At 42.6% G+C, this 11,699-nt stretch overlaps 1 protein-coding gene across 3 annotated transcripts; it reads left to right on the top strand.

Annotated features, from left to right (window-relative positions):
• Window positions 1-715: 715 nt before the first annotated feature.
• nptx2a (neuronal pentraxin 2a) lies at window positions 716-11,177 on the top strand. Of its 3 annotated transcripts, XM_035996990.1 has the most exons (6): window positions 719-960; window positions 1,246-1,710; window positions 3,475-3,721; window positions 5,777-6,021; window positions 9,666-9,845; window positions 10,516-11,177. In XM_035996990.1, the coding sequence occupies exons 2-6, from the start codon at window positions 1,261-1,263 to the stop codon at window positions 10,741-10,743; spliced, it is 1,350 nt and encodes a 449-aa protein (XP_035852883.1). In that variant the 5' UTR covers window positions 719-960; window positions 1,246-1,260; the 3' UTR covers window positions 10,744-11,177. The 3 variants fall into 3 exon arrangements, with proteins under 3 accessions (XP_035852884.1, XP_031168758.1, XP_035852883.1); XM_035996991.1 differs by having other exon boundaries at window positions 716-1,710; window positions 3,478-3,721; XM_031312898.2 differs by having other exon boundaries at window positions 717-1,710.
• The last annotated feature ends 522 nt before the right edge of the window (window positions 11,178-11,699 follow it).

An 11,699-nucleotide genomic window follows, 5' to 3' on the forward strand; every position in this document is an offset into this window, starting at 1 on the left:
CACACACACACACACACACACACACACACACACACACACACACACACACAGGCAGGCAAAGGTACACAGTGTTTGCTCCTGATGATATTGCAGTCAGCAGTGTGTGAAACTTGTGGATGTCAGGCGCCACATCATCATTTTGGGTTCCACTGTACATTGTCATTGTGGATTTTTTTTTTTACTGTGATCTGCGCAGATCTGAGCGTCATCCCTTTTTGGGCTGAAAACGGAACTCTGGATACAGTGTGCTTGTTTATATGTGACTGTAATCAGTAAATGTCATGGAAAAAATGCACTCATTAGTGATAAATAAACAACACGGCAGCAAAGAGGCCATGTTGTCATGATTGATGCAGCTCTGTTTGTCACCTTCTGCTGACCTGCATTTGAAACAGCCTTATGGGGCTAATCAGTGTAATTTTTTTTAAAATGCCGCAGATCATGAATGAACTTCTTCTCCCGGGAGAAACAAGAAGAGAATGAGCCTGAATGTAATTCTGCCTGTAGCCTCATGTGGGGCGTAGATTCCCATTTAAAACACAGATAACACAGGTAAACCCTTTTGGAGAACTAACTTAATGTGTTTTTTCTTGACATCTTTAAGCTTCCGCGCATTTAAACAAGTGATACATGAAACAGACCCAAAGCTTGACATGAATCCACTGGGATAGTGATGACGTAGACTGAAGCTGAATAACCGGAGTACACAGATGATGTGCGGAAGAGCCAGTGCGCACCTCCCCATAATCTGGTTGAGCAGCGTCGCTGTCTTTTCAGCACCACTCACTGACAACCCAACCAACCGGAGAGGCAAAACAGGCTAAACTGACTTCCCTACCTGCTGTGGATTTTTTCTCTCTCAAGATAACAAATCAGTACAACTTTTTTTGTCTTTCGCTAAAGGAAGACAAAAAAAATCAATCAAATCAAATCCTGATACCGAGTTTCCACCTGCTGAAAGTAAGAATTCAGATTTGTTGGTGTCTTTGTTTCAAACAGGAGCGACCATGTGTTTGGTGGATGTATGATTTTATGATTTTTCACTGCGGATTCACATTTGTTTTCCTCTTTATGGTTTCACTTTAATCCATGTTTGGTAGCCTATTTTTATCACACTTTGAAAGTGTAGAAAATGTCCGCAACCGCTTCAATTAACGAGCTGTTGTTGAAATAAGTTTATTTTTTTACGGGGGATTTTAAACGTTCAGTCAGTAATTTTCCTTTAATAACGTGGGATTTGCTTAGGTCTATCTAGTCGGGATGCTGACTTTAGTAGTTGGACTTTTGTACCTGGTCAGTGGACGTACCGTGAGAAGCCAGGAGGCTACAGGTAGCCGCTTTGTGTGCAACGCCATTCCCCCGGGCGCCGAGCCGGGCTGCGGCTATGGTCCTACGGGGAACCGTGTCCAGAGCAGCAGCCCCGTGGAGGACGAGCTGCGGAACACGATCATCCAGCTCCGGGAGACCATCCTACAGCAGAAGGAGACCATTGTGAGCCAGCAGGGGACCATCAAGGAGCTCAACTCCAAGCTGGCGCGCTGCGAGGCGGCAGCCGACGAGTCGCCGCAGGGCAAGTCCCGGGGTCAGGGCTCCAGACGGAAGGAGTACGGCAAGAACACCATGGGGGACCTGCCCCGGGACCCCGGCGAGACCATAGACCAACTGGGCAAGACCATGCAGAGTCTCAAGGGTCGGCTGGAGAACTTGGAGGTAAGATGGCACAAACGGTCAGAAAATCACTTTTGTTTAGTTTACCCCCGAAACCAACATCATTATTCACTTCTATTAATACCCATCAACAAAGCCAACTGCAGTATATTTTATGTCACACGCGCCTTGGAAATATCTTTCATTCCATTCGCCATATACCTTACATGGAGCATTGCACACACGTCTGATAATACTCTGCGCTGCAGGAGACCTCTCAGGGGGATCTTGAGCTCAGGGTCACGTAATAGTCACATCAATACGTTTTTAATCATTAAAATATAACTCTGATGGCGAAACTATCTGCATATAATCAATAAGAAATGAGCAACACAAAATCGTGTCAAAGGTGTGATCATGCATGTGGTGCAGGGATCATCTATGACTACAGTGTGTGTGTGTGTGTGTGTGTGTGTGTGTGTGTGTGTGTGTGTGTGTGTGTATGTGTTCGTTCCACATATTGTGTGTTAGGCTTTTTGCAGTTATGTGACTAATTATTCTAAGCAGATGATGAAATTAATTCCCACAAGTTTCACCTGCATGAAATGCTTAATGGTTTTGGTTCATATATTCTTGTTGCCCTGAGAGCTTGATCTCAACCAGCCCTTAGTTCAGCCCCAGGAGACCTCACTTCCGGTGTGTGCATTCATTCCACAAAGCTTAGAGATCACAGCTGATATTGAGGTCACCTATGTGCTTACATACAGCAGAAGGTTGGTGTAAACCATGGCTTTATCTCTTACGTCATATTACCGGTGTAGTGCATTTTTCACCATCTGACAGCTCTGTTATCATAAACAATCACAACGCTGTTCATTTAAATTCAAGGTTATTTCTATATACAGTATGCTGCATTGCCGATTCAACCATCTCTCTATCTCTCTACTGCCCCCCCCCCCCATGGTTTCTTGTTCTTGATTGGAAGCTTTAATGCCCTGATCAAATCAAGGATATACTGCAGCTGTGAGGATGCATATTATATTGCATTTTAATCCCATATCTATTGATCTGCATCTGCTTAACATAATGATTATTGCAAGACATGGTGTTTCTGATATGCATATATGGCTCACTGGAGCAGGACCTGACTCACTAATCAAAACCATCTATTTCATTCAGGACCTTACAATTGCTTGTTTCAGCCTTCAGCACCAGATTACCTGGGAATCGCTTATTTGGCCTATTCATATGGTTCCATTGTGTCATGGAAGATTAATCAAATTCTGTCCCAAAGTGTGTGAATCCCAGCCAGCAGGGCAACATCAACACAAGCTTTAGAAATGAACAGCTGAGGGCAAAAGCACCAACTATAAGCATGGGCCTTGTTGTTCCCTTGTTGATTTTCAAAAAACATCTACGATCACGACTGGTGGGAACTCTGGGTAACATTACGCGTGGCACCTACCTTTAATACCCAGCCCAGCTATGGGGGTTTGGCAGGTCACCAATCAAAGTCTGCCGCAGGGACACACTGTCTTCATTTTGATATTGCTGTATCAAAAACAATGGTGCTTAAAATATATCAGGCCTAAAAGGTAGATAAAATCAGTCATCTACTGCAAATCTAGGTCTTTATGGAGACTGAATGCTTGTTTGAGTGCACAAGATTAACTGGATTATGGTTTGTATGTGTCCCTCCCTTCTGCCTCATCTATCTATCTATCTATCTATCTATCTATCTATCTATCTATCTATCTATCTATCTATCTATCCTTCCATTCTCTGTCTGCTGCTGTTTCCTGCCATCTTTCCCACTTGGCCCCCCAGCAGCAGAGTTTGCGCCTCCCCAGCACTAATGTGTCAGCTGGAGGTGTCTCGGCCCTGACTCCCCTGCCACTAGAGCTGCGGGAGCTGCTGCGGCAGCGGCTGGGGGCGCTGGAGACCCAGCTCCTCCGGAAGGTGGCCGATCTGGAGGAAGAGAAGAGCCAGCTCTACAATGACACAGCGGCCCACCGACAACGCACAGAGAGCGCTCTCAATTCCCTCCTGGAGAGGATCACTGAGCTTGAGAAAAGTAAGTGATACAATGGGTGCTGTGAACTGCTGGCCAGATTTAATGCCAGGCTTTTTTTTTTGTCTGCCAGACGTAGCACTACTTAGTCAATGTCTGTGCAAATTTCTGATGATGCAAGTAAAAACCTCACAGCACAACTTTTTTTCTCAAAGCCATTCTCGTTGCAGCTCCTAGTCTTGAAAAATAAGGCTTGGAAAGCAACACTGAATGTTTAATTAGTTTAAGAAATATAAGAGAGATGTCCACACTCCAGGGTATCACTTTGATGGTAGTCGTCAGAATAACACAGAATATATTCTTTTGCCAAAAGGAAAATTAATTTAGAAGATTATCTCATCACTCACTCACTGGACATGTCCTGTAGGCCCATGTCCCCCGACACTCAGTTGATTCAGTCAGTGGCTGTTTGAGGATACAAGTTTTAACCAAATTGAATTGCTCACATTTACAAGGAGGAGTTTGAGGCTTTACGGTGTTGTTTTGTCAGATGGAAATGTGAGGCTTTTTATACTGATGATTGCTCTGCAAGGAGTTTGCAACATGCTCTGGTTGTCTCCCTGCTCTAGGCTTACAATAAAGAACTACCAGGATAAAGTCCAGCACCCCGTGATCTTGAGAAGTTTAAGCTTGAGCTTATAGAGGAACAGAAATGGGGAGCTTATAAGTAGTGGCAGGGGACCATTTTTTATGAAACACATTGTGGTTCTGCATGGACAAACCCCTTTTCTTATGTATTGTAAACCTTTCATTGAGTGATACAGATGGATCATATATCCAGAGAAATTGTGATTTTATGTAACAGTAGTTAAGCCTCAAATAGTCTGCTAAACCCATACAACTGTGGTTCATTCCTGCTGAAATATGCAACATGTTACCTTGGTGCAAAACCCAGTGCACATTAGTAGGCTATGTGTGTGTGGTTTTCATAAGTGTCTCCTTAAACTTTCAGTAAGGTTCTCTTTCTCTGTCCATCTGTCTGTCTTTCACACATTATCTATGCATGTTTACTCCATTTCTTGTTCATTTCTTTTATTCAATCTCTTTTGAATATTACATAAAACTCTCTGTAATGGTTCTTTACAGTAACTGACCAACCGCCGCATCATTTACAAGCTGTGATGTGAATGGCCTCAACTGACCCATTATGAGACCAAACAAAAGCACAAACATTGAAGACTGACAATAATTATAGTAGGTTTTGTATTTTTAGCCATGGCTCCAGTGATGGCAATGTCGGTGTGTCTGTCAGTCACTCAGTCCACCATTTTGGTCCAAACTGAAATAACTATACTATAATTATTGAGTGGATTGCTGTGACATTTGCCACAGATATTCAAGTTTCCTAGAGGATGAATTCTAATGACTCTTGTGATCCTCTGTCTTTTCCTGAAACACCAACATGAGGTTGACATTTTTTATTTTATATAAAAAATATCTCAAGAACTATTGAATGGATTACTGTGAAATTTGATACAGACATTCATGGTACTCAGAGGATAAATTGTCATAACTTTTATCCCTGGATCTTTCTGTTAGCACCATTCTCATTTATCCAATACTTTGGTTTATAACCAAATACCTGCAAAATATACCTGTGCCTAAGTATAGCCTCACAGAACCACTAGCGTGGCTGTACCGTAGAGTCTTAGTCTTGTTGTGTCCTGGGACTGCATTTGGCACATTTGTTTTTCCTCTTGCAGATGGCAGACCAGTTAACAGAATTTTTTACATATACCATCCCACAGCTAAAAATCACCTGTTTTCTCACTGATGTGATATTAGAAGCAGCTGGTCAACCTTTACTGTCACCCTAATCCATTTTTACTTTGCTTTATGTTTACTTTGCTAGCAGCCAACATGCTTCTTACATGTGATTCTCTTTCTAATCCTAAATTGAATCTCCTTTCCATGTCTTCATTTGTGTTACCATTCTCAGACACTTCCTGTTACACTCTTCAGCGTCATCCTCAGAAGAAGACTCTCTTGATTGGATAATACACCAAAGTTAACTTAAAACATACTGTATAACCATATGTAATCATTGTCCATCAACAGATAACAATGCCTTCAAGTCACCTGAGGATTTCAAGGTGTCTCTCCCTCTTCGCACTAACTACCTGTACGGACGCATCAAGAAGAGCCTCCCTGAGATGTACGCCTTCACTGTGTGCATGTGGCTCAAGTCCGGAGCCAGTCCCGGCATAGGAACCCCGTTTTCTTACGGAGTGCCAGGCCAGGCCAACGAGATCGTCCTCATCGAATGGGGGAACAACCCCATTGAGCTACTAGTCAATGACAAGGTAGGGTTATAATGAGAAACTGGTGAACAGTGTTCTGTTGATGGAGAGGAAGGCTACTTTGATTCTTTCACTCTGCCCTGATTTCCTGAAAAGGGTGTATGTAGAGAGATGTAGCGAGATGTATTCAGAAGCTCAGAATCATTCATCACACGTCTGGCAACACTGCTGGCTGTAACGATGGTAGTAAAAGTAGATCAGCAGTGACGCTAATCAAATGCAAAGAAGGCGTGAGCATGTTCTTGTCGGTCTGCTTCTCTGTGTTGTGAACCAAGCAGATCGCAACATGTGAGCACAATCATGATACAGCTCGGAGGAAATTCACTGACCATCAGCTCTGAATGTTTAATTTTGGACCTTATAAACATTTCATATCATTGACCCACATTCCACACATCACCAAGAATAACAGTAATTCATTAGAGAACTCGTGCTGCCATGTGTGCTCATTTGAAGGCCTTTGCTCTCTGTAGACACTATATTGTTGCTACACAGTCACATACTGTGAGATTTCAGTCAACTAACAGGATTTCAATTAACACAACAGAAAAGTGTTGAAAACATACATGAAAATTTTATGTAGTTTAGCCTTAAAAGGGAAATAATTGTTATTGTTATGTTGATGATGTAATAAAATATTTTCCTGGTGGCACATTTGCTTCTTCAGCAGTGTAATGTTAGATTTGGAGGATTTTTGTTATTATTTTGTAAAATGTTCCCGCACTGGAGAGGATTTATTTTTTTTCTCCCCCCCCCAATCCCCCCAACACTGTCTTGTTTACGTTGGACGTTATTGGCACAGGCAGGTCTCCTCACAGCTTTCCCTTCACCATGCATTATACATGTGTTCAACTCAGACAGATGAGAGAAAGTTGGTGGGAGAAAGGGATGCGCGTATGAGAGAAAAAAGAGGGTAAGGGTGTAGGAAATAGAAAATCTGCAGAGCCTTAGAGGCGACAGAGTGCTGAGGAGAGAGAGACAGGGAAAGAGTGAAAGATCACAAGATGCCAGGAAAAAGGAATTTATAATTTGTCTGAGAAAGAAAGCAACAGAGCAAAAGAGAGCGTGATGGAGGAGAATATGATAACTGTATGTGCAGCAGCACATCCATGTGTTGATAACAGGGTCCACTGGGGAACATTGTTTATGCTGTTCATTTGGCTGCATACTGAGAGGGAAGCATAAAGCTGCCTCGACAGTATTAAAAAGTGCAGCGTTGTCTGTATTTAGTATTTGTGGGAGGCTATGCAGAGAGGGAATCTTTGTTATTATACAGTAACATATTCATCAGGCAACAGGTCTCTTTATTCAGGAAGATTGTCGATATCTGGTGAATTTTTCTCTCCAGTGTTCAAATCAAGTAAAACATGCTTATGACATTTCCATTTTCTAATCAAATGCGGCTGCCAGGAGTTTAATCTGCAATAGATTCATCTGGTCTTGTACAACATTAAAACTGGGTTCTTTTGACAAGTGTGCATGTAATCCGATGCTTATCTGGAGGACAATTTTCCAAATTTTAGAAAATCTTCAAGCAATTCTGTGCAGATTATTCTGATTATTCTATTAATTATCCTAATACCATTCAAAATTCATATGGCTGACATGTTTTTCTTAGACATCATGCATGTGAGCTCATTTTCTTTCTTTCTCACACTTTTACACTTTTGAAGCTGAAGAAGAAAATGTCCTTCGAACCAGAAGTAAAATACATCATTTTTTCACAGCTGACATGTTGACATGTACAGCAGGAGAAGCATACAGTAGATGTATTGATTTCTTTGAGGTACCCATTCCAGGGCACTGGTATTGTTCATATTGGCTCAATGGAGCACAAAACAGAAGTTACACCTCTGCTTTTCCTGCTATGACAAGTCAAAACGTCTAAATAACAGTAAATTTGTGCTTTTTATGTTTTGAAATTTATAGAATTAGTAGTCATCAGTGTTGGGAACGTTACTTTAAAAAATGAATTAGTTATAGTTACTCACTACTTGTTCCAAAAAGTAACTGAGTTAGTAACTGAATTACTCTATGATAAAAGTAACTCGTTACCAGGGAAAGTAACTATTTGCGTTACTGTTAAAAAAAAAGTTGCTATATGTCAAAGAATTTGGATTTTTTTGAGCAGTTTTGTTGTTGTGAGGCAGAAAGATCTAGCTTTTGCTGCTTGGAGGACTTTGCTCCGAGTCCTTCTTTGCTAGTGGATGGCGAGCTATCATCTGTGGTGGAGGTATCGCTGTTTTTGGCCACTAGCTTTGTAGATGTGTGTGTCGTTGTGAGATGCTTCATTAAATTAGAGTTGCTTACAACAAATGTCGACAAAGTCTTCGCTCCTGGACATAATGTACACATTACATGCACGTTCTTGCCTTTGACCACAATGAATTTGAAGTAGTGCTTATATCTCCACCTTGAAAATGCCAACTTTTTATCGGATTTCTCCTGACTCGCCATCTCTGCTGCTTCTTCGAATCTCTGTTTAGCTGTTGTGTGTGTGTGTGTGTGTGTGTGTGTGTGTGTGTGTGTGTGTGTGTGGCGCGTGTGCTGGCATGTGTGTAAAAACACTGGCTCTGATTGGCTACCATGAAACATGACTCTGATTTAGCCAATCATAATCGCTTACCTCGTTATTAACCCACCTCCTCACTAGCTGTGAGCCAGGGGTGCGTTCGGATTACACAGTTTATTCAATCAATGCATAGTAACGCGTGTAGTAACGTCCAGTAACGTTAACGGCGTTGTAACGATGGGAAAAGTAATTAGTTAGATTCTTTAAAAAATAACGTCGTTACCTAACGTTATTCCAAACACTGGTAGTCATTTAAATGACGATGAGTGAGTCATGTATTTGTATGCTCTGTGAATATGATGCTTTAATATTGAGCCCTTTGTACACAAAATATCACAGCTGTCCTATTTTAAGTGCTGCAGAATATTTGAGAATTTAGAATTTATTTTTCATTTTAAAGTCCGAAATCTTTAAATAGTCAGGCAGAGGCTCAGACTATTTCTTTATGATAATACTGCCTGTGTTCCCTGTAGTCCCAGTGGCGTTAAGATGCCACCTGGCATCCTTAACCAGGTCAATTGCCTCTGTAGTTGCAAGTTATTTGAATTTTATTTTCAGTGGCTCTTCCCATCTTTTCAGGTTTATATGTATCTGCAACAAGATATGAGTGTGAAATTCTTCTGTAGGCTCAGGAGAAAAAAGGCTAATGAGTCACACAGAAGTATGCTCATAATCTCATGTGTTGAGCTGTATTCTCAGAGGACTATGATATCATTGGTTGGTAAAATAACCAGTTGTTTTTCTTTGATCTATGAACAAAGCGTAAATGCATAAGAGGACACTGTTTTGCTGTTAGCTACCCGACTGCTTTGAAGGATGTTCTATCCCTTGATGTCACCTTGGTAATCTAAATTTTATATGTCGCACCGGCTCATCTCGAGAATTCTCTGCAGAGGGCTGGCTCTTTGAAGCCCTAACCCTTCTAATTGCTGTCCTTGTTTCCAACGTGCCGCAATTAATCTCAAATATCTCTTGACTCATTTTGCCCCCTCATGCTCCCCCTCCCTGCTCTTTGCTCTTTGGCCTGCCTCCCTGCTCTCTTCTCACTCATCCTTCGTCCCAAACTCCTGACCAGGTTGCCCAGCTCCCTCTGTCAGTGAGTGACGGGCGGTGGCACCACATCTGCATCACCTGGACGACCAGAGACGGTTTTTGGGAGGCTTACCAGGATGGCGAGCGTCTAGGCACCGGGGACAACCTGGCCCCCTGGCACCCAATTAAACCTGGAGGGGTGATCATCCTGGGCCAGGAGCAGGTGAGAGCAGTAGAGAAGCTTAGGTGGTAAAGAACAGGTGTGCGTGCATGCACATGAGTGTGTGTGTGTGTGTGTGTGTGTGTGTGTGTGTGTGTGTGTGTGTGTGTGTGTGTGTGTGTGTGTGTTTGTGTGTGTGTGTGTGTGTGTGTGTGTGTGTGTGTGTGTGTGTGTGTTTCCTTGTGTTGGTAAAATCCCTGGGTGTTTTCTCCCCTGAGTTAAGTGCTGGAGGTGCAAAGCAGGGAGCAGGGGAGAGAAGGCAGGGAGGCTCTTCTCACGCTATTATGGCCCTTTCAGTATTACCTCATTCATCCATCTTAAACTGCACCTTTACGCCTTTGGGAGTTGCGTTAGTGGATTATTCTAGCATTTAGCTCCATGACAGCACCATGTGTATACTTCATAAATGTACAGCGACATGTGAATAATATCCTCAGAGAGCCATTAACTTCCTGCATTAGTGTGGAGTCTAATGAGGACTGAGATTACTGCATGTTGCACAGCATTTGAGATTGCGCAACACTTGGATATTTTTAAGTGTACACTAAAAATGTCCAGAGTTGTTTGGCAGTTTGATGAAAATCAAACAGAATTGAGTCATTCAAATTAATGTCTGTTTACATTTCCTTCGGAAGTTAACTTACAAACTTTCATCTCCTGTTTCTCCATGAAGGACGTAGTTGGAGGCCGTTTTGACGCCACCCAGGCCTTTGTGGGCGAGCTGAGCCAGTTCAACATGTGGGACCGAGTACTGCGGCCCGTGGACATCATGGGTCTGGCCAATTGCTCAGCTTACATGCCTGGCAACGTGGTTCCTTGGATTGATGCAAATGTGGAAGTGTTTGGTGGTGCGAGTAAAACTGCTCTGGAGATCTGTGAAGATCGTGCTTTTGATTCCTAAAGGATCTGATGTAAGGAAATGCAGTATCGCCTCTGGGTTCGAGATTCTGGCTGTGTGTTGCTTCAGTCAATCCCCAAAGATAGGGGTACCAATGCAACATTTTTACATATTTATACGGTATGACTGCGCAGTCTCAAAGACTCAACCTTTAAGGAACTCTGTTGATATGTCCATTTTATTTGAACCCTGAGGACATTACAGGAGACTTCAAATCAGTGTATTCATCTGAAGAAGATATGCTGTTGCATCAGTCTACTGTAATAATAGGACCCACTGTCATTCTGTGCTTTCTTTTCAGTAGATCAGCTTTTGTTTGACTCCTCTTTGAAAACAGCTCTTTTCGGTTGCATTCGTTATACTGACAATGCTGCACTGTATTTGCAGTGAATGTGATCTCAAACAGGCATTGATGTGCTGTGGAACACTATTCCCGTGTTACAGTGAAATGAGGTGGATTCAAAGTTCAAAGTGGACAAGAACAGCCTTCGCTGTTGATTAGGCTACTTTAAAACATGGCAGAATGTCTAAATATTTAGCATGAGCCCCAGCAGTGAATAGGAAGTCAGTTCAGAAGTGGCAGTGCATGTTTTCTGTCAATACACAGAATGTGTGTGGTGTGTCCAAACAAGCCAAAGCAGCGTGCTGACAGCATTACGTAAGAGTGTGTGTGTATGTTCATGTGCGTATGGCTTGTCTTGCGTGTAAAAAGACCAGAGATTATGAGGGAGGGAGGACATTTTCATTCTTGTTAAATCTATGCTTAATACCTCTCTGCCCCTTGAGCAGCTGCCATATCCCAAACAGCTTTATGGATGGGCTGGCTCTGCTCAGGTTAATAGCGATGTCGGACAGATGCCCAGGACTGGCGTATCGACAGAGCTGTGGATGCCTGCCGAGTGCCCACTGAGGGCAGGGACTGGGCTTATCCCTCAAGGACGATCCTTAATTCCTCATCT

The sequence above is a fragment of the Sander lucioperca genome, chromosome 21 (assembly GCF_008315115.2).
Source record: "Sander lucioperca isolate FBNREF2018 chromosome 21, SLUC_FBN_1.2, whole genome shotgun sequence".
Taxonomy (NCBI): domain Eukaryota; kingdom Metazoa; phylum Chordata; class Actinopteri; order Perciformes; family Percidae; genus Sander; species Sander lucioperca.

What these genes read in the sequence shown, in the direction of transcription:
- nptx2a (XM_031312898.2), top strand. Translation starts at nt 1,261, where the DNA reads ATGCTGACTTTAGTAGTTGGACTTTTGTACCTGGTCAGTGGACGTACC. An exon ending in GTCGGCTGGAGAACTTGGAG is followed by an intron (nt 1,711 to 3,474) that starts GTAAGATGGCAC and finishes TTGGCCCCCCAG; the next exon opens with CAGCAGAGTTTGCGCCTCCC. An exon ending in AGCTACTAGTCAATGACAAG is followed by an intron (nt 6,022 to 9,665) that starts GTAGGGTTATAA and finishes ACTCCTGACCAG; the next exon opens with GTTGCCCAGCTCCCTCTGTC.